A 24,424-nucleotide genomic window follows, 5' to 3' on the forward strand; every position below is an offset into this window, starting at 1 on the left:
AAAACCTATCGCTTACAACATGACGTCTGCCATCTAAGATGTTGTTATTTGGTTCAAGTGAATTACTACACGTGAGAATATTTTGAATGAATCATATATTGTCACTCTTCTCTCATCCATAGTAAATAAATGCAAATTGCACTTCACGTAAAATGGGGAACATCATCGTGACTGAATTGTCTCCAAGACTGAATTACCATCTTATTCATTTAAGCCCAGTGGAGAGAACAATGCTGCACACAAGCTCATTTTAGTAAACTGAAAAAATGTATACTTATTCTTTCTCAAAATCTCATAAATTTACTAATTACAGTAAAAATCAGGTAACTTTGGCGGGAGTTACTTCGATTTTTTTATATCTTTCGGGGGAGGGTTTCAAGTGGGGTGCTAGTGAAGTTCACGTACACGGTAAACAAAAGCTATACGCTCTGTGTGTGTGTGTGTATGTGTGTGTGTGTGTGTGCGTAAGAACAGTTTAGCAAGGCTCAGATTGTTAAATATTTTACATTCTTGTTTGTACGAGCATGTCATACAGCCATTCGTCTTACTTGCCTGAATATCGACTCCGTTTTTTTTCCACTTCATATGTATCCAGATATTACCTTGCGCTACAGGTACCGGGATGTTAGGTAAAGATTGTTAAAAACCATAAATGGACGCGAAGAGGAAATAGCAGAGAAAATGAAATGAAGTAGGTGTGCTCTAGTCCCCAGAGCTTGGTCTCGATCATGTAAACTCGAGCGGAAGAAACGAAGGAAGGAAGGTTGTAATAAAATGTCTAAATCAGATACCTGTTTTACATGTATGTTCTTAAAATTATAAAGTATGAAAACAGCACGTGTATATACATGAGATTAAAATGTTAATTCAGTGTTGTGTGCTGGCCCCGGCCCTGGGATGTGAGGGGCCCAAGGCAGCATGCGATGAGCGGGTCCCCAGTCAACAAACTGCAGTGCGGAATTGTTTTCCTGAAAGCGCGGGAACCAAGGTGGTTGTCTCAATCGCCTTGCCCTTGGACCGAGCCTGGTTGTATGTGTATTACTTGATTCAGGCCAATTAAATCTTTCATGCGAATCTGTGATATTTCAAGTCACATGTTTTGAACATAAAAATAATTGAGCACTAACTAGACCGACTCAAATAAATCAAACATACATTAGTCACATGATGATAGTCTTGTGACAAAAATGCATAAAAAGCTGTTTTTAAGTAAATCACGAGTCACAGGGAACATCACATACACTATATAGCAGCTCAAAAATGAGGAGAGAAATGTTTCTGCCGACATTGCTCGTAGCAGTTGTCTTGCTATCTTTGTCGTCTGCACGCCCTCCACATATTGTACTTATCGTGGCTGACGATTTGGGTAAGTGAGCCAACATTTGTAAATAACGATATGAATAATATAATGAGTTTAGTTTTGAATTTAAATGTCGTTTATTTTAAATTTTTAAACATGTTATATCATGTCATGCGTATATGTAACAATCATATATGTACATTTCTCTGTGTCTGTCTCTCCTCCCCACCCCATCGCTTGAGCCATAATGGATTGACCGTCTTTGATGTTTCATCAAATCGTTGCCCAAAGTTACGAAACTGCGAGAGCGTAAAAGTGAGCTCAAACTCAAAAGTGAAAATTTGAATCAACAACAAAGACGATGAAAAGCCCAAAACAAAACAAGCATATTTACTTAATTGTACTGTTTGTAGAAAACACAAATGATTCAAGGGTTAGATTGCACTCGAGCCAGATTTGATATTTTCATTGCCCAAACTGGCTTTTGGGGTCACGGGCGGCCTCCATGAATTTAATCGTTACATAAAATTAATTTTTGTTACATGGACTCATTCGTAGCTGACAGTACTAAAACTGTGGTCTAGTTACAGGATGTAACGACTAATTTGCAGCCGTTCTGGAACTAAAAACACTTTTATTGAAAACATGGCATCTAGAAACTCTTTTGTTTAAACATGGCATTTAAAAACACTTGTACTGAACAATACCGATTACGTTCATGGCAAATCTTTTTATTTTACAAGAAGAATAATTTTCTGATTTTGGAAAGATATTATGTGTGTGTGTGTGTGTGTGTGTGTGTGTGTGTGTCGCGTGTTTGTATCTTTGTGTGGTTTTTATTCCAAGAGGCCAAGTTCCCCTTGAATTATTGTAGCTTGAGGGTTCTTATGTTTAAGTTAGTTCCCGTAAAGTACCGTAGCTAGACGGTTCCCTGTGCTCTAATATAACTTGAAGAATGCCGTTATTAAATGATCAAAGCGGAAGTTAATGAAAATAATTTGAAACTGATATGTTGATAAATTATTTACACCACAAAAAATTGATGAGAGGAGGGGATGGGTCGCGAAATCCCTGGATGGACGAAATAACTTAACCATAGTGTCTAATTCAAGGAGAAAAATACAGTATGAGGTTCTACATATGTCCATCCTGCTTTGCCCCCACCCTCACCTTTATGATAAACCTAAACTAATTATGTTTTTTATTCCAGGCTGGAATGACGTCGGTTGGCACAACCCGCAGATGTACACCCCTAATCTGGATAAAATGGCCCAGAATGGTGTCATCCTCAACTCCTCCTATGTTCAGCCTATTTGTACTCCGTAAGTACTGAAATGAAGAGAAAGTAAAATGCGCATTCGCCATCCAAAATGACCGTCATACGGGCTCTTCCATTCCGTAAAATGTGGTTAAAGGAGGCAACAAATACACTGTGTATCCATCACGCTTGGAAATGCAGAACGGGTTCGATGCGACTTATCCATGTTGTAAGAGGTGGTTACTGGCGGCAGCAACATGTTTTATGTTTATATTTGATTCCTGAAACTTTAACCAATACACATGCAAAAGCCCTTGTAAGCAAACATACCATATATGTTTACGTACCTACCTACATGTTCAAATACATGCATACATACATACATACATACATACATACATACATACATACATACACACATGCATGCATGCATACACACACACACACACACACACACACACACACATACATACATACATGACAACTATAGAAGATGAAAGTTAGATCCAAAGTAAAGTCGTTAATTACTCATCATCTATCAACATAGTCCATTTTGTTTGCGTTGACATATGTCCTGTAAGTCCTACTTGAGAGAAGGTCTTACATGTTCCAAACGTTTCACCTGTTTTTTGTTTGTTCCAGGACCCGAAACTGCCTGATGACAGGGTTCTACCCATATCATACTGGATTACAGGTGGGCGTTTTTATGAATGTGTTTAGGATCCTATTTATCTGTACTTCATCTAGTATGGATGTATGTATGTATGTATGTATGTATGTATGTATGTATTATGTGTGAATATATATAATATACGTATATATGTATTTACGCATGTCTGTCTGTATGTATGTATATATGTATGTAGGTATGTATGTATGTATGTATGTATGTATGCATGTAGGTATGTATGTATGTATGTATGTATGTATGTATGTATGTATGCATGCATGCATGCATGCATGTGTATGTATGTATGTATGTATGTATGTATGCATGCATGCAGGAAAACCAGGAATTTGCTGTGATCAGTACTATATACCAGATCTAGCTGAACTGTATTCATATTGGAATAGTCCCCGTGTATGGTAGGTCTAAATTCAAATATGACGTTTGAATTACGATATTTACTCTGCTTGAAATTCAGTATTTAAAGTCATTATTACACTTTAGTTTTCTTTAATTCCCTTATCATTTTCAAATGGCCGGTTGTCTTGTTTCCTCAGTTATGCTTTTCTTCATAGAGAAGTGGGCCATTGTCCCACCAGGATGGTCTATTTAAATGTTCTAATCTAAGATCACGAGGGTGCATTGGATTAATTTTTGTTTTTGCTTGTTCTTTCTAGGGGTGTGTGTGTGGTGTGGTTTGCTTTTATTTTAAAGAAGTCCAAGACAGCATGGATACAGTGCAATGCATTCTGAGCTAGGAGAGAGAGAGAGAGAGAGAGAGAGAGAGAGAGAGAGAGAGAGAGGGGGGGGGGGAGGGATATAGCCATCTTTGAAACAAAAATAGTTGCTACATTTTTCCAAATGATAAATACAAATGGACAGTCTTTATAAATAGTGAGTCTGGATATATTCGAATGATGTTAATAAAATTAGAACATTGGGCAAAACTCCACAATCATCTGGGTAAGTTTGATTTTTGAAGAGAATAATTTCCATTGCAGCATTTTGTAATTCTAGATGATACCCCAGGATACATACCCACCAACATCACCACTCTGCCACAGAAGCTGAAACAATTAGGCTATTCTACGCATATGGTGGGAAAGTAAGTTGTACAATTTCATTAGTCTTTGAGTAATATGGTGGGAAAGTATGTTTCACAATCTCGTATTTCTACGAGTAATATTGTAGGAAAGTAGCTTGTACAACTCGTATGTCTTTGAGTAATATGGCGGAAAAGTAAGTTAAACAGTCTCATATGTCTTTGATTAATATGGTGGGAAAGTAGGCTGTACAATCTCATATGTCTTTGAGTAATATGTTAGGAAAGTAGGTTGTACAATCTCGTATGTTCTTGAACAATATGGTAGGAAAGTAGGTTGTACAATCACGTATGTCTTTCAGCAATATGGTAGGAAAGAAGGGTGTAACAATCTCGTATTTCTACGAGTAATATTGTAGGAAAGTAGGTTGTACAATCTCGTATGTTCTTGAACAATATGGTAGGAAAGTAGGTTTGTACAATCTCGCATGTCTTTCAGCAATATAGTAGGAAAGTAGGGTGTAACAATCTCGTATTTCTACGAGTAATATTGTAGGAAAGTAGGTTGTACAATCTCGTATGTCTTTCAGCAATATGGTAGGAAAGTAGGTTGTACAATCTCGTATGTCTTTCAGCAATATGGTAGGAAAGTAGATTGTACAATCTCGTATGTCTTTCAGCAATATGGTAGGAACGTAGGTTGTACAATCTCGTATGTCTTTCAGCAATATGTTAGGAACGTAGGTTGTACAGTCTCGTATGTCTTTCAGCAATATGTTAGGAAAGTAGGTTGTAACAATCTCGTATATCTTTGATTTATAGGATGGAAACGTAGGATGTGCAATCTCGTATGGTGGGAAAGTAGGTTGTACAATCTTGTATGTCTTTAATCTATAGAGTGGGAAAGTAGGTTATACAATCTCGTATGTTTTTGAGCAATAGGGAGGGAAAGTAGATTGTACAATCTCGCATGTCTTTCAGAAATAGGGCGGGAAAGTAGGTTGTAAAACCTCGTATGTCTTTGAGCAATATGGTGGGAAAGCAAGGTGCACAAACTCGCTTATCTTTGATCAGTATGGTGGGAAGGTAAGCTGTACAATCGATTGTCTTTGAGGAATAGGGTGAGAAAGTAGGTTGTACAATCTCGCACATCTTTGAGCTATATGCTGGGAAAGTAAGCTGTACAATGTCACATCTTTGAGCAATATGGCGGGGAAAAAAAGCTGTACAATCTCTCACATCTGTGAGCAATATGATGGTTAAGTAAGCTGTACAATCTCGCACATCTTTAAGAAAAAGGGTGGGAAAGTAAGCTGTACAATCCCGCACATCTTTAAGAAAAAGGGTGGGAAAGTAAGCTGTACAATCTCACACATCTTTAAGAAAAAGGGTGGGAAAGTAAGCTGTACAATCCCGCACATCTTTGAACGAAAGGTTGGGAACGACAGCTGTACAATCTCTAACATCTTTGTGCTATAGGTTGGGAAAGTAAGCTGTACAATCTCTAACATCTTTGTGCTATAGGTTGGGAAAGTAAGCTGTACAATCTCTCACATCTTTGCGTAATAGGGTGGGAAAGTAAGCTGTACAATCTCTCATATCTCTGAGCAATAGGGCGGGAAAGTAAGCTTTGCAATCTTTCATATATGTGAGCAATAGAAAGGGAAAGTAAGCTGTACAATCTCTCACATCTTTGAGCAATAGGGTGGGAAAGTAAGCTGTACGATCTCTCATATCTGCGAACAATTGGGCGGGAAAGTAAGCTGTACAATCTCTCACATCTGTGAGCAATAGGGTGGGAAAGTAAGTTTTACAATCTTTCACATATGTGAGCAATAGGAAGGGAAAGTAAGCTGTACAATCCCTCACATCTTTGAGCAATAGGATGGGAAAGTGAGCTGCACAATCTCGTACTTCTTTGTGCAATAGGGTGGGAAAGCAAGCTGCACAATTTCGCATATCTTTGAGCAATGTGGTGAGAAAGCAAGCTGCACAATCTCGCATATCTTTGAGCAATACGGTGAAAAAGCAAGATACACAATTTCAGTAAGCTGTACAGTATGATACATCTCTGAGCAATATGGTGGGAAAGCAAGCTGCACTATCTTTGAGTAAAATGGTGGGAAAATAAGTTGTACAATCTCATATATCTTAGACCAATATGACAGGAGGGTTAGTTGTACAATCTCATGTATCTTTGAGCAATATGGCAGGAAAGGAAGTAGTACGATCTAATATATCTTTGAGCAATATGGTAGGAAAGTAAGTTGTATAATCTCATCTATCTTTGAGCAATATGGTAGGAAAGTAAGTGGTACATTCTCATATATCTTCGAGTACGTGAGTGGCTGATCACGGAAACCACACTTGATAGGAGCTGCCGCTTAGGCTTGCTTGAATAATGAAGGATGTGCAGCAGTTCTGAGTCATGTAAAGTTATCATAAAATGTATTAATACAATTATAGATCACATTCTTAGTGAGATGAGAAACTGATTTAGTGTATGACAAATATTAAGAAAAACTGTAAAATTATAATTCATTTGTAAGTGGATATTATATTAGTCTATTACCTGGTGGTGTGTATCTTTATCTTAAGGATGATCGACCACGGTGGTATTGTCCGGATTTAAAACTTGACAATTTATTCAATTATATAAACAAAATGAAATTAAACAGAACAAGTGAAGGATACATTTCTCTGAGAAATAATAACGAAGTTTATAAAAAAAAAAAACTTAACCGTTCTGATTAAACTGAGAAGATAAATTTGTAATGAAATCGAGTGAGTGATCGATCTCAATTGTCCAGCATACCTGCATAACCTGGTTGCTCGCCGGTTACTCCAAATTCAACGTTCGGGTCAGGTGAGTGGAGTCGTATACCTTTTTCTCTCTTCTCTCCCTCCAGCCTCTTTCGGGTCATCGGCCGTAATTTGGATGTCTCCCGTCTTTGCACACTGTATGGGTGTATATATGGAGCAACTTCCTTTTTTTAAAATAAATAAATAAGCAAGCTAAATATTTGTCAGGCTTTTACTTCTGATATCGAACGTTACCCCCCTCTCTCTCGTTACGACAGATATTGTCATATCATTATTCAATAAGAACTAAAGCTAATATGGGTGAGCTTGCAGCCTGACCAGCTGATACACAAGCCTTAGGATAGAAAATTAATGCCTCTCCCCTACGGGCCGTTTAGTACCCTAACTGAAATATAACATAATCCATACCTCTTAATGAACCATTACGCACTGATATAGACTATAAATAACTAACTGGACTAAATGTCGACAGGCAGGCACTCGAATTATCGGTTAAAAGAAATAACCTCTTAATTATACAGATAATATAACGAAATTCATTTCATGTCCTAAATAGAATATTTGCTAACTAACAATTAATTGGCATGATATTTCCAGACATGTATTATCGATCACTATCCTACATGATTCGCATTACATATAAACGAATATTCGAAAAACTATAATAATAATAATAATAATAATAATAATGATGATTACCTTATCTATAGAGGATAACACAATTAGCTAAGAAATAAGTTACCTTGAGGCCCTCATACTAAGGAATTTATTTATTTTAGCTGCATCTCTGAAGCCACTGGATATATTGGGTTTGGAAGAAGGAAATAGAGTGGGGATTTCTAATCTCAACTGGAATCCTATTCCAGAGCAAAGTTCCAGAGTATTGGAAACCTTTTTAAATAATTCCTTATTTGGTCTGGGAATTTTATACTGTTTGGTAGACATGGATCGCAGGTGGGGAAAATTACCAGGTAGCCTATACTGGAATAGTGATTGTAAATATTCAGGAGCACTATTATTGGATATCCTATACATTATTTTGGCTTTTCTCAAACAGATTCGGTCTTTAATAGGTAATCTTTGTAACTTACCAGCTAAATTTTCCTTTCTTTCTTTCTGAATTGATATTAGCCCAAATGCTCTTTTTTGAAGATGTGCCAGCTTTGCTATGTTTTTATCATTTGAATTACTCAGTACTGTAGTACAGTAGTCTAAATAGGGTTGAATGTAACTGTTATAAAATAGTTTTCTGTGCCTTTCAAGAAGAAAATGTCTTATCCTACTGAGAAGACATAAACTTGAATTGACCTTTTTACTGATATGTTTAATATTTTCAGTCCATGACAGATTATTTTCTACCAGAACACCAAGTAATCTATAATGACAGACCATTTGCAAATTTTTATCTTTCCATGTCAGACATAGTTCATCACTATCAAGATTTTGTCCTTTTTTGCCGTGTTGAGATAAGTAATGTTTAAGTTTTACCAGTATTGACCACCATGCCATTGCATGTATACCAGTTTTCCAGTTTGTTTACGGTATTCTGTATAATAAATTTCGAGTTCATGCTTTGTGTTTTGGATGTCTGACAGAGTTGTGTCATCTACATAGAGATCTGTAGATGATATTGAGTCTCTTAGTGAAAGTGGTAGGTCGTTATTAAAAATAAAATAAATAGTATTGGACCTGGAAATGAACCTTGTGGTACTCCATATCTAATTATTCCAATGTTGTGTTCTCTCACTTAAGTATTAAGTAAACCATCTAAACGTTAGTTCATCACACTGGTAGATTTTCAGTTTCTTTAAAAGGATTTCATTCCACCATGTCAAAAGCTTTCCTGAAATCTACAAATACAGATCCTGTTATTCTACCTTGGTCAAGTGCTTGAAGCCATTTATCAGTTAGGGAGTCTGATCAAGGCAGTCTCACAGGAATGTTTCTGTCTAAAGCTTGATTGATTAGGGCGTAACAGCAAGTGTTTGGTTAAATATGACATGAATGAGTCATGGGCATATTTTTCAATCAATTTTGACAAGTTTGGTAGTATTGAGATTGGTCAGTAGTTATCAAGGAAATAATGTTTGAAATTCGTAGAATAAATGAGTCATTTTAACGTTCAAGACATAAGAATGCCAATTAGTATAATCCGAACTCATATACACAAAGCTAATTGATTTATCAGTTCACTCAGTTATGTGTTTCCATAACATCAGAAAATATTAGTGCTTAATACATGGTAATTGTAATAGAAAACAAGAAAACAACATCGCAGGCGAACGTTTTTCCAAAAGAGTGGCATTGCTTCCTGATCCTTCAATGGTGATCCCAATGTTTCAGAATATAACCCATTTTATATCCTCTGACAAACATTTGAGATATGTTAGTATGATTTATATTTTAACATTTTACTTTTTATTTTACTTCCAAAAGGTGGCACCTTGGTTACTGTAACTGGAATTACACCCCGACCTACCGGGGGTTCGACAGTTTCATGGGTTACTACAACGGTAGAGAAGATTACTACACTCATGAGGAAGGTGAGTCAGGCGTAAGGAGTCGAGATTTATTTGCATTGCCTTGCCACGCCTTTACAATTCTAAATTTTCCATTTCTCGAAGAATCTTCATTATATATGTTGCTTTTCCTTTCTTCAGGTACAGGGTACGATTTTCGATTCAACAAAGACGTGCACTACCCGACACAGGGCGAATATTCTGCAGTAAGTCGCATTTATATTGGTCTGTCGAAAATTGGTACATAAAGGCAAAAGTAAATAAAAACACATTTTCTTATGCATCACTTTGTTAAACAGTGGTTCAGATGAAAATTACATATAGTAATTTTATTAATCATATCTACTCTTCAAAATGCAATTGGACCATTCCTCGACATTAAACTACAATAACTCATGACTATCATGGCGGTCAAGTGCTCCACTACGAGTCATCCTTTAATCGTATGCAATATCTACAAGTTTATTTTGTATAAGATAATCGTCGTTAACATTGTGTTACAATTGTATATTCTGTATATCAATAAATTTCTTGAAATTTACATTTTTTAAAAGAGTTTCTGACCGAATCTTCAATGATGTGGCATTGCCATTAAGTAGAAATATTACTACAAGGTGTGCCATCCACCTGCATGAGGAAATTGTAAAATGTTGACCTTGTATTAACAATTTTATAAAACACCGTAGACATTAAAGGTAAATTGATTTAATTACAACATTATACACATACTATTTTGCAATGAAACGATGGAACCAAATGTTCGGATCTTTCCAAAAGGGTTCGAGAATAAAGAGTTTTAATTTGTATCAGAAAGGGCTTCGTCAGATCAAAATATCTGCCCAGTTAAGAGAGAGACTGGGTTACAGAAGTGCCTGTTTAGGGAATATGTAATATTTATTCAATTTATATAAAAATTCCTAATTATAGTGATGTACTTGTACCCGTTGCAAGTTTTGTTCCAATTTAGAAAAAATAAAGACCAATCTAACCACAATGCCTAAACGTGAAAATCTCAGTTTCTTGAAATGGATGTATTTCCAAATTTTAAAAGAAACAATATAATTTTCCTAACGTTTATATTTGCAGCACACATTTGCCAAAAGGGCGATCGACATACTTAATTCCGTAGATCCACAAAAAGAGTCTCTGTTCCTGTACCTTCCCTTCCAGTCTGTCCATGAGCCATTACAGGTTTGTACCCTCTTCATCCGTGTATAACGCGCACCACATTTCCATCAACATAAGCCCATATCATCTTATGTATTATATAAAGGTAGATACTAATCTACTCTAAATGTAGCTGACAGGCGTTATACACGATCAAAAGTAACTCATATTAACAAAAATGGCCCTATTCGAAATTATCTGATGCACGCAAATGCAAATTACTTTCGAAAAGAATCTGCAAAGAAATTGTATATTTCTCTATTTCTTTCTTTCTGTCTGTTGGTCATATTTGGTTGCATAAAACACGAAAAGGGTCATGTTTATGCAAGAGAATATATATATATATATATATATATATATATATATATATATATATATATATATATATATATATATATATATATATATATATATATATATATATTATTTGATTTAACTGTTTGTAAGTTGTAAAATCGTTTTATTTTTATTTCATTACATGTTAAGTAATGTAATTTTGTTTGCTGGAATTTAATACTTTCCAGAAATTACTTTTACCTGATTGTTTTGTCGTAAACACCAAACTTTGTATCTAAATGCTGATCTAGTTCCTGACCTTGATTGAGAAACAAGTAAACAACTTCCTTTTTCTAAATTCATTCTTAATAAGTGATTGATAACGGTGAAATCGTCACTTACTGGGACTACGTGACTTTAGACATAAATTCTACAGTGTTCTCCAAATTCTGGAAGCTTAACCCTCATCCGGGAATGGGTTTCGCGTCTCAAGTTTGTGCATAACCTTTGTTTATAGAGAATTTAGTCAGCCGGGCTTCAAAACACTGGGATGTAAGGTGCTTTGTGTCTTTCTGTTGTGACCAGTTGAGTTATATTTAAAATTTACTTCAAACTATTTGGATTCTAAAAGATTAATTTGTTTCACTGGGAATATTTAAGTGCTCATACATAGTTCTTGAACAAAGACATTTATTTAAATTTTATTCGGAATTCAAACACCGGAATATTATTCTTTGTGGGACAACAAAGAACTGTAGACACAACAACACTATACTGGCTATAGGTTACGTCATCGCCTTCCATTTCGGATTTTTCATCGGGGGCTCGAACTCAAATTCATTAGAACATTTCATTACTAGGAATTCTAAATTTAATTCGTGGATTATTCTTGGATTCTTTTGGATTTGGTTCTTCAAACCGTAAGTTATTTTCCTCATTTTTTGCATAGTTTTTCCAGGGAAATAAATTATTTGTTATATTTTACAAAGCTTGTTGTTTTCACATTTTCTTTGTTACTATTTATTAGAGCCTAAACACGTAACATAATATATATATATATATATATATATATATATATATATATATATATATATATATATATATATATATATATATGTGTGTGTGTGTGTGCAATAATTCAAATTTGGAAGTGCATTAGCCTGAATCTCCACTATAAAATAGAATAGATGGCTGTTTCAGTGTTTGGCTTCTGCATAAAAGAATGCCCGTTTGCGTGTGTTTGGAATTATTCTAACGGACATGCATACAATACATCTAGAGGATTTACAATATTGCAAAGGTTGTAAGGAGGATGTAGTTTTAATTTCAAACCAATACTAGAGGTTATCAGTAACATATGGTTTATATTTCTATACAATACCAAACGTTGTCAAGAGGATATGGTTTTTATTTCTAAGGAATACCAGATGATGTCAGGTGGATATTGCTTTTATTTCTAACTGATACTATAGGCTGTCAGGAGATACGGTTTGTATATCAAACCACTGTTATCCGTTGTCAGGAGGATACGGTTTGTATATCAAACCAATGCTATCCGTTGTCAGGAGGATACGGTTTGTATATCAAACCAATGCTATCCATTGTCAGGAGGATACGGTTTGTATATCAAACCAGTGCTATCCGTTGTCAGGAGGATACGGTTTATATATCAAACCATAGCTATCCGTTGTCAGGAGGATACGGTTTTTGTGCAAGTCATTCCTCTCTACATTTGGTCAGATGTGTCCTTGAAATGGAGAAATGGGTAAATGTACAATACCAACTGGATTTATAGCAATAGGAAAAAAAATTTGTTTTAAAAAAACAAACGCATATTTATCCTAAAAATGTGTAAATGTATCATGAGTGGGTAAGGTTACATAGTTATAATCTCTCAAAAATATCGTTATTGAGCGTTATTGAGCCTTGGAGTTTTATTCTTCACCACTCCAGAATTATCACTTTAAAAACTATTTCAACAGCAAATTTTGCCTCTCCATTCCCATCTATGATCATTTTGCCCATCTATGCTGGTTATTTCCTAATATTATAAATCTCTGATATTTATGTATTAAAATTTATAAAATCTTTGCTAAAAAATGGTCTATGTCACATTTCCAGGTTCCCGAAAAATATGAAAATATATATTCCAATATCCAAAACAAGGAGAGGAGAATCTATTGCGGTGAGTCGGTCACACTGTATAAAGATGAATGTAATCTGTGACAGGATTCTCATTTACTTTCTAATTATCAAAATATTAATTGAAGCAATATATTCTGACTTATTAAAAATGGTTTCTGGCCAGCATTTACATATGGATAAAGTGGTTTCAGGCTACAATCATCTTGCAAAAGATGAATTTTTTTCTGTAACCCTGTATTTTGTCTATAAACATTTGTCTATTGAATACACTTCATTTTAAACATTTTGTTAGGAAAATGAGGCCAACATTATCGCATGTTAATCATCATGATCAGCTAGTTTGAATCGCTTTTGTAAATTTATATATTTTACCGGTCAGAATACAATTTTAGCTGTTAACCGCTAAAGGAAATGTGTTTTGTCAGATAAATGCCGTTTAAAACGCAGTCTGAAACTGTTCGCCACTATCAAAATAAATTTGATCGATAAATGTAATGTTGACGTATTTTGTATACAATTCTGTATTTTATAGGGATGGTATCGGCAATGGACGAGGCAGTAGGAAATATAACCAATGTACTAAGGGAAAGAGGATTCATGGATAATCTCCTTCTAGTTTTCACAAGTGACGTAAGAGATTAACTTTCTACCTGTATTCTTACGACCAGTCTAAACAACGAACTGTTAACTTTCCCGGCTATAACTTGAATCTGGTAAACTAAGACAAAACTGTTATCTTTCTCCTATATGGAATTTTTAAATCTGTGTTTGCATTGTGAGCTGTATAATGCAAACACATGGTGTATTTAATTAACGATGTGTATATGAAAAGTTCTGAATAATATATTATAAAATCTTGCTTCTTTTGACCTATCAATAAATTTAATCTCGATCCATGGACAAACTAACGTTCTGCACAATGATTTATAGCTATAGCTGCAAATGTTGGGATACTTGACACTGACATATATATGAGTGCGACGTAACATCGGGAAACGACAGTGACCTAAGAAATAACCCTGCTACTGAACAAGAAAATACTCTTAAATTGGGGCACTTTTAGGGTACTCTCCCACTGATATCAAGGCAGACTTGATACATTTTACAGATATAATCCTCTGTTATATCATACACTTTTTGAATTGGTTTCATCGTTTCAAGATGGTCAGGAATCCATGGAATATGACCCACATTCTGTAAGTCAATTAACTGTAATTGGCCAAGGAAACCATTGATAAAGATGCTCACTAAAGAGTGGATGATATTTCTATTATGACAGGCGTTACGATTTCATTTGTTTGAAGTATATTGTAGAATCGTTTGAAGTTCAGAAAGTTTTGTGCAAAATGGGTCTCGCATTTGTTGATCACTGATCGAGAGCCGATTCAGGTTGAAATCGCAGAACAGCTTGTCGCCAATTATAAAGAGTGCACAGAGACGTTTGATAGGTGATGAAACATTCATTTACCATTTTAAACCCGACTGAAGGGAAAATATTAAAGCTTGGCTTGTGTTGCCAAAAGCTGTGGAACACTACTGAACCAATTGTCCATGCACCGGTATCCAAGGTATCCGTTTATTTTATGACAATACACCGGTGTATAAGTTCGCAATCGTTACAGACTCCTTTCAGGAGCAAAGCATTCAAACTTTGCCCCATCCTCCATACATATCCGATTTAGCACGAAGTCATTTTTGGCTCAGTGCCGTTTGGAAAGTTTCCTTGAGTTCCAGAAGATTTGAAAGCCGCCATGGTTGCAAGTGCAGTTTTCCAGTCTATGAAGAACAAAACTAAAAGTGAATACACAATGACATTTAAAAAATTGGATGATCAGACTGAGAAAGTGATTAAAAGTGCACGGGAATGACCATGAACGGGTGGGGGAGTACTGATATGATTTTCACTAATACAGAACTATGTTGTACAGCGCAATAATAATAAGCACCTTCTAACTACCCCTTGTGCAATCACATCGTTGATTTGGCCTTTGATTCATATGCTCAGTACCTACATGCACACCAAAAATCTTGTATCCAGTCCACATGAAGTCAATTGAACATTGATTAAAATTTGATGAATAAATTATGCATAAGTAAAGAACACGTGTAATGCATTAAAAAGTGGTACATGAAAAAAACATAACGTGCAACTTATAGGTTGTGTTCTGAGTGGGTAAACAAAAAGAATAAAACCGGGAAAAACCTATGATGTGTGATATGAATTAATCTTTGCTTGTCGTCCTCATCGTATTACTAGCCATATAGCACTCGTTCTTTCTATCAGCACAAAATAAAACACACGTGTTGCTTTGTTTGTATGCAAGTACATCCTTATTCTGCTGACTGTATTTGACAATTATATATATATATATATATATATATATATATATATATATATATATATATATATATATATATATATATATATATATATATATATATATATAATCGCAGTAATCTTATTGAAAATAAACACTGAGTTTGGCTTTCTCCTCATTACAGAATGGTGGAAATTTCCAGTATGGAGCTAACAATCTTCCCTTAAGAGGAAACAAAAACACTCTCTGGGAAGGGGGCACGAAGGGAGCGGCCTTTGTCTACAGTGAGACCCTTTTGAAGAAGACAAATTATGAAAACACAGAGTAAGTACTCCTGAAATGTACAAAAAGTCTAGCCTCGTGGGCAACTACTACGTCGACATCGAACATGACGACTAAGTAAGAGCACCTTAGTAGATGATATAAATATATAAATTATATTATAATTTGTGCTTACATAAATTTACATAAAATTACAGAGGTCGTTATGGCTCATCGATTTCTAGGTCAACATAAAATATTTACCAACATCTGCAAAAAGTTGAAGTAAACTAGTTGAAATATTATACATTTAAAGGTTTCACTCCTGCAGAAATAGTCCTGTAAAGTTTTGCAAACACAATGGTTTTTCTGTTTTATTTGTTTTTCTCGTCTGTGTTTTGTAATTGCCTTTGAAAAAGATTCATTAGGAGTCGAAAGCGCTCAAGCTAGTTAGAAACTAGTTTTGCACTGTTCATTGTCAGTTTATTGCAGTTATCTCAATCAATCCCTGACACGCGTGATTCCTTGCTATATATGCTATGTCGAATTTACCCAAATTATTTCAAATCAGATTACTACTTTATAGTACATTTAAAGCAATAATAATATTTATCTTAAGTATCAATTTTTTTTACCAGACTACTTCTATGTTATATTTTGCAGGATGATGCACGCAGTGGACTTCTTCCCGACCCTACTACGCGTGGCGGGTGGTAGCCCTGGTAACTTAAGTTTCTTTATTTTTATTCTGTGATCTTCTGTCTATTTCATGCATTTTAGTTAAAGTAGTACGAGTTGCAAAGTGTTCAAGTAACGTAGAAACTGGGCACGTTCCTTACATCCAAATACAAATACAGCGTAACATTGAAACCGGGCTAATTCTATATTTCCAAATACAAATGGAGGAACAAGGCAACCAAAAGGTATAGGTAATGGATGTTTTTGATGATTCAATCAACTTATCTTATAGTCATTCTCTTAAAATTATTTATAAAGTTCACTTGTAGTACCGAAAACAATATCAATATAATTCTAGTTTAAGTTTGACATTCGAGTTATACATAAAGTGTAAACAAGATTCAACGAAAGATCAATAATATATATTACACTATGTTATATATATATATATATATATATATATATATATATATATATATATATATATATATATATATATATATATAGATCCTGACATCGATGGAATGGATATGTGGCCAACACTTAGTGAAAATAAGACCTCGCCGAGAACAGAGTTTATCTATAACATAGATGACATTGACAAGAATGCGGCAATTAGGTAAGTAAATAGAACTGTATTCATATCACAGTTTCTTATATATATATATATATATATATATATATATATATATATATATATATATATATATATATATATATCTGAGTTCTGAATTTTTTAAAATATTTTTATAAATTTTAAATCAAAGCTTGTTAATCTTATTAAAAAATTCTAAAAAAGGAGACAGGGTGAATGGTGTTCGAAAATTACCTGCAAATATTGTGTTCTTAAGCACTCGTACTAGACATACACGTTTCATTCTTATTAGTTATCCTCCTCAGAGTTGGTGACTATAAGTTAATTGAGGGAAGTCCTGGACAAAGTAATGACTGGTACCCCTTGCCTACCAGAGAATTCGACTTTCAGCAAGAGGACTCCGGGGGCAGCCTTAGTGTGGACACGCAATACCAGCTCTTTGACATCAAACGTGAGCATATTACATAATCGTCTTGTCACAGAGTTGAAGGCGATTGAAAATTCTTGGTAGTAGTTTAGGTAATACTAACAAAGTTTGTCTTCAGAACGATTTCACCAAGAAAACACTAACGTCTTCTTTACTTAAACTATTCAGATGTCACGTGTAATTAAGATCCAAGGATCCAATTATAATTAAATTTCACACGTGATTAAGATGTTGCCATGAAATAACAATTAGTCAGATGTCATGTGTGATTAAGATGCAGTGATGCAATTACGATTAGATGTGTCAGTTGATTAAGATGAAAAGATGCATTTATAAAGGTCGGAGAATTTTCTAGATTAAAAGCAGATTGTACATATACAATCAGGATATCTGCTTGAAAGGAGTGAATAAAGAATTTATTTCATCTAGTGGGGGAAAATACTGTATTATTATTTTTTACCAAAAAAAATGAAATATATCCGTTTATCGTTCGGAACAAGCAGATTTTCATTTTATTTTATGCTCAAAGGCATTTACTAGCACTATTTATTAGATATTGACAGCAGATTTTCATTTTATTATATGCTGAAAGCCATTTACTAGCAATATGTGTAACATATATTGACAGCAGCGTTTCATTTTCGTTTATGCTCAAACGCATTTATTAGCAATATGCATTACATATTAACAACAGACTTCTTATTACATCCCACGCAATATTTATTAGCAATATGTATAACATATTGACAGCAGATTTCTTATTACATCCCTCACAATATTTACTTGCAATATGTATTACATATTGACAGCAGATTTCTTATTGCATACCTCGCATTATTTACTAACAATACTTACAACATATTGACAGAAAAGTTTCATTTTATTTTATGCTCAAACGCATTAACTAACAACATATATAACATATTGACAGCAGGTTTTCATTTCATTTTATGCTCAAACTCATTAACTAACAACATATATAACATATTGACAGCAGGTTTTCATTTCATTTTATGCTCAAACGCATTAACTAACAACATATATAACATATTGACAGCAGGTTTTCATTTCATTTTATGCTCAAACGCATTAACTAACAACATATATAACATATTGACAGCAGGTTTTCATTTCATTTTATGCTCAAACGCATTAACTAACAACATATATAACATATTGACAGCAGGTTTTCATTTCATTTTATGCTCAAACGCATTAACTAACAACATATATAACATATTGACAGCAGGTTTTCATTTCATTTTATGCTCAAACGCATTTACTAGCAGTATGTATAACATATTGACAGCATGTTTCTTATTGCATCCCTCGCGATAATGTCAGTTATTTACTGTTAATGTTCTGCTTTGTTTTGTATACATTCGCATGGAAAATATCAGTAGTAACATAATTCTCCCTCCTAATTCAAGGCAAAGTAGTACATTAAGAAACGTTGAATACAAAATGGATGTATATTATTTGATTTGATCTTCATTTATCTGTTTGCAAGGCGGCGCAAAACTTAGCTCTTATTTCTTGAATATACTTTTATTGACGTGACAGTGATAATATTTATCGTAATGCACTCCAGTGAATTATCACAAATATTTAACTTGGAAAATCCAGTAAACCATGGCCTGACATAAAATAACGAAGCATGCTTTGATAATACCTTGTGTATATAGCCGGTCACTCACACTGAAAACTTTGGCGTGAGTCAGAGATATGCATAAATGGGCTATATACTGAATATTGGATATAATAGTACCGTTAAAACCTTGGATATAATAGTACCGTTAAAACATTGGATATAATAATATATTTAAAACCTTATCTAACGTAGCTGTCTGCGCAATGCTATCTCAGTGTTTCTTCATTTTCTCTAAATAGACGACCCTACTGAGCATTTTGATATCTCCGAGAAGTATCCAGATGTTCTTGAAAAATTGAAAAATCGTCTTGCCGAGTACAAAAAGTCTTTGGTTCCCGCCTATTCTCCGCCCCCTGATCCGAAAGCGAACCCTAAGTATTACAACGGAACATGGAGCCCAGGATGGTGCTAGGCGTGTCAATTATTAATTTTTTATTTCATGAGAAAGAGAGAGAGAGAGAGAGAGAGAGAGAGAGAGAGACTCTGCTAATATAACCACCAGCGGTGTGGATTGAAATCATTTCTCCGCTTTTGAAATCTGGCATGAATGTTCCCATCTGTGTGTATATAATCTAGTTGCAATTATATATATATATATATATATATATATATATATATATATATATATATATATATAAAATTCATCGTCTACGATACCAGTGTAATAGCAACAATATTTCTAAAACTGGCAATATAAACAATGGGGAAGCGAAAGCCACCGAGAGGGTTCTTTATGGAATTTTATGTTCTGTTAATTAACATAATAATGTTGCTACTGATAATAGTCATATGTACTGTCTGAAAGGTTCAGTTTTTGATCTTTACACATTAATGAATTCCTTTAAGTTGGCTTCAACATCTGACAACTATGTAGTTATATTTGCCGTTTCCAAGAAGATATTTGATTTTCAGAAGATATTTCGACACATGTGGCCACTTTTGATACTGTCCACGAAAGAGCACATTATGCAACATAATTTTATTAGTTTTTTGTACATAGTTGATGTCATTTTATTAGAACGCGTTTTTCAATGATTATTTACAACGCAGATGCAACGATTCTACCAGTATGCATGGCACATCACGTGATATTTTGTTGTTATTTTTATTCGTCATTTGAAGTAAAGCAATCGTTCGAAATGATAACTTTTATGCTTTCCATGTAGTTTTAGTGGATCAGTAAGTGCCACATAACCTTACAGATCACTTATGTTTGTTTTGTTGTTGTTAAGAACCTTTGTCGCAATAATTGCGTTTTAAAGTGTTACGTTCTCAAAGATCGACACAGATATTACAGGCCGCGATTTGCATATGGAAATGTCATATCATTATAACAAATACTTCGCTGACATAGAGATTCTATTTTAGGAAGTTTGTGAAAGCTTATGAACTGAACACATATCTGGAGGACGTTTAAGAAATTGATGTGAATAATGCCACACCTAGAGTTAATAGTGTCATTGACAGCTCTAGATGTAAACGAGAAAAAGGTGATAACAATTATTGGTGAGAAGTTATCACGGCGCACTTGTAATTTTTATGTTATATAATACCAAGTGAGAACGTAAGTACATCAGATCCATATTTATGTCAAAATTTCTCAACCCTTTTAAATTTAACATCTAGTATAATACTTCAGCATCTTCTAATGTTCATCCTTTAAACTGTATGCTTCTTTCTTACCTCCAAGTGCAAGCCATCGACAAAGTTTGGTACAGGCATGTGATATAGAACTATAGACTTGTGCAGAAACAATTTGTTTTAATTCAATCACAGTGATCTTGACCTCTCGTAGTTTGACCCCAAGATCGATTGAATTCTTTCCTGCCAACCGTGTAAGCCATGCACAAGGTTTGATCTATGTCTGTGACGTACAACTTATGTTAGTGTACAAATATATTTTTCAAATTCAGTACAGTAACCTTGAGTTTTGATCTTTGGAATCCCCAAAGCAATAGGTTTCGTTTCGACCTTTACATGCAAGCAATTGGGAAATTGTGGCTTGTGTATACGGTATACAACGTCAGCTATCTTGCAGATCCATTTTTTCTTCTTTCAGTTACAGTGACCATGACCGTTTAATTGTAATCGACATCTTCCTTACGCCTAGAGTAGGTCCTGCGCAAAGTTTAGTGTAGGTCTCTCTGACTAGAAGAAATTTTGCGGACACAATTTAAATTGAATTAAATCTAGTTAAACATTAACACATTTTCTGTTTCTATTTGAGTGAAATGCGTACACATGCTCGTCAGTAGGGATATGTTAAACCATTCCATCACAGGTGCATTTGTGGCTGAACATGTTGAAATTTATTCGATAGTTTCCTTCTACAACGAGCAAATCCTTCATTTCTTTTTTGTAACATTACACTGTATCTTTTAATTTTTTATCTTGAGGAATTTATTTGAATGCATGGTGCACGTGATCTTCATTTTCGTGCTTACAGTTTTAGTAGCAAGCAAATTTTCGCTTTAAAAATGTATACGCAGTCAAAATTACATCCTTTGTATTTTTCATATGTTTGCATGTCGACAATCTCTTCCTCCCACTGGTTATCCATGTGACTTATGTAATCTCTTTTTTAGTGAAATATGTTTCTCTCTTTCTTATGCAATGTATAGGAAAGCTGAGAAGTTTGCTTTTTTTCAATTCTGTTCATTTTATTTTCGTTTCGTTTAATATGATATTTGTGTAAACAGCTTGAACTTAAGGTGGTGTGGTAAATATAATCTTAATTAATATTTTTGTTGATCGTTTAAAATAGTTAAAACTTATGCTCGATGCAATCTTTTTAGGTGTTATGAACAAGCCATCAAGACGACCGTCTACAAGAGAAACTTTAATTTTTTGCTATTTGCATCCAGTTTTTAAATACATGGATGATTTCAGATTTAAGTCAAATTTGCCATTCCTATATTGGATTCTAGAACAGGTACTTTATATACCGAGTTGTCATGTGGTGCTTTAAACATAACTTTGCTTTTCATTAATTATATCTCTGTTTTTTTCAAGTCGTTGTTTGTAAGATCTTCAAAAGGAACTGTATATTTATTCGAATAAACGTGTCTATATTTTCTCATATCAAATACTTTATTTATTCCTTTCAATACTGTACTGTTTATCTATCATGGCTGATGATGCTTATATCAATATTATCATAATTAAATGTAAAATCTTGACAGAATATTTTCTAAAGCATTGCAGAATATCTTCATTAATATTTAACATCAACATATCAACATTGATCTTATTTTGCGACACATCTAGCTTTAACCAAAGTTTATCTCGACAAAACTATCAACAACTACATATTATCTCTTGATACCGACATTGCTGCGTTTATTTATTTCTGTCTTCTCTCCGAACACTGCCGAATTCAACACAGAGTGGTGTTGTTATTTACAATCTGTAAAACATATCAAATTGGTTTGCTAGTTCTCTTTAGAATTCAAATGGTCTAGTAGTTTCCATTTCAGCATTCACACACCCCAATTTGATCTTCGCTGTTGTTTGTCTGGAACACCTCACAGGACACATACTTTGGGTCGAGGCTTCACCTTCATGCGGATCTAGTGACTTTTTAATCAGAATTTACGTTTTCGTACCACAACACGAAATGTATACACTACTTTCTATGACCCTGCTACTTTATAGAAGGAAAGTAAAGTCTAGCAAGATGAATACAATGAAATGTTGTTGGGATTGGGGCTTGCTAACTCCTTGACTTTGAAAGTACAGAATTTACTCGTCATCTAAACGAAAGAGGTTGGCAAATCTATATAAACTTAAGCTGTCCATAAATTAAAATGTTTCATATTTGTCCTCAGATAGGCCATGAGACTGAAATATTGAAAACTGAATAGAAAAAACAAGCAAGTTTCGTCTTTTTAAAGCACTGTAGCATCGAATCGTCCCCACACACTGAATAATATAGAAATACGCTTTGCAAACGTTTGATTTAAAATCATAAACAATCATCTACGTGTACCTATATACATGTATTGCAAATTTAACTTCTTTGCCTCTTTGGCTTTTGCTAATACGTGCTCACAGGGTTTATATCTCAAAATCAAAAAGATGAAAAACAGATGCAGATATTGCTATAATAGACTGAAAATCTTATATACATGTTAAAAGATGTATGTTTAGCAAAATTGAATGCGTCATGAACTTTTTTCTTAATAGTGCAAACATGCTTTTGTTCAAAAGAAATTCAGAAATGGTTTTAAAGAAAGTGCAAACAGGTGTTCCACTGAACTAAGTGTCTGTATGCTTGTCAGGATGAACCCTGTATTTGATTTTTAAGATTTTTCGCCATAATGAACCACACAAGGCAAGAAGGAACTCACTGCAGATCATAATAAAAGTTAGACCCATATCAATACTTTCCCAAAGTTTCAATTCAATATTTAGCCACTAATGTTAAAGATATCCGACTTTCAAAATCTTTAATGCAAAACTTGTACGTTGTCCAGCGCGATACTCAAGGAGCCAGACAAGCACGAACTAACTCTCAGAATATCAAGACATAAAACTTGGACGTATAGTTTTGTCATTCAGTTAGTTTCATTTGAATACAACAACTGATGTAGAAGACATGTTAATTTAAAACCTGTAGCTCAAAACTGTAATAGTTGCTGACGTCGACCAAAAATAGCTAAATCTCACCATGTTTGCATAGGCGATACAAAACAGAACACAAAGAGATTGTATGATCTGGCAAACAAATCAGGTAATTTACACATTAATATAAACATACCTACTTAATGTTTCATATCTTTGAATTTTGCTTAATCATCATTGCAAGTTTGTTTTTGTTGGAAGGGGTTGTCAAAAAGGTTCAAGTCCAAAAAGTTTAAAAAGCTGTGAAAGACAGGCGGACAAATGGATAAAGTGCTAAAATTGTCTCCTTCAAGGGATTTTTCTTTTATCTTCCTTACAACACTTTTCAAAAAAATAATACTGTCCAACTAATTTCCATTAAGGTTCCTCATGTCAACAAAACCAAAGAAAAATTGAAACAAATACTGAAGAATAAAAGCACAGACAATAACACATAATCAGGTTTTGCAATCCACTCAAGGTAGCCAAATGTCCTTACTGACCTTCTATTACTCATTAATATTTTAACTATCTTGTTTACAAGAAAGTGTGACGGACGAAAGGGCACACAACGTTAGAAACATTTAGAACTGTAGATGTTATTTAGCCATAATTCTCATGGGTGACTCACTTGACAAGTTCGTGTCCGACTGTCAAATTATACCTGAAAAAATGCAATTAGGTATATATTCATA

At 34.3% G+C, this 24,424-nt stretch overlaps 1 protein-coding gene across 1 annotated transcript; it reads left to right on the top strand.

The window, feature by feature from the left end:
* Window positions 1-1,186: 1,186 nt before the first annotated feature.
* Window positions 1,187-22,201, top strand: LOC149785609 (arylsulfatase B-like). Its single transcript, XM_089979424.1, has 14 exons — window positions 1,187-1,366; window positions 2,511-2,622; window positions 3,201-3,252; window positions 4,227-4,330; window positions 9,527-9,633; window positions 9,751-9,815; window positions 10,696-10,800; window positions 13,174-13,237; window positions 13,730-13,827; window positions 15,700-15,839; window positions 16,440-16,498; window positions 16,962-17,073; window positions 17,355-17,500; window positions 19,367-22,201. The coding sequence occupies exons 1-14, from the start codon at window positions 1,261-1,263 to the stop codon at window positions 19,537-19,539; spliced, it is 1,443 nt and encodes a 480-aa protein (XP_089835550.1). The 5' UTR covers window positions 1,187-1,260; the 3' UTR covers window positions 19,540-22,201.
* Window positions 22,202-24,424: the final 2,223 nt, after the last annotated feature.

The sequence above is a fragment of the Sinohyriopsis cumingii genome, chromosome 13, assembly GCF_028554795.1.
Source record: "Sinohyriopsis cumingii isolate HCF-2022 chromosome 13, ASM2855479v2, whole genome shotgun sequence".
NCBI lineage: Eukaryota > Metazoa > Mollusca > Bivalvia > Unionida > Unionidae > Sinohyriopsis > Sinohyriopsis cumingii.

Coding starts and splice junctions, on each gene's coding strand:
- LOC149785609 (XM_089979424.1), top strand. CDS start 1,261: ATGAGGAGAGAAATGTTTCTGCCGACATTGCTCGTAGCAGTTGTCTTG. Junction 9,634..9,750: donor TTACTACACTCATGAGGAAG/GTGAGTCAGGCG, acceptor TCCTTTCTTCAG/GTACAGGGTACGATTTTCGA. Junction 16,499..16,961: donor CGTGGCGGGTGGTAGCCCTG/GTAACTTAAGTT, acceptor ATATATATATAG/ATCCTGACATCGATGGAATG.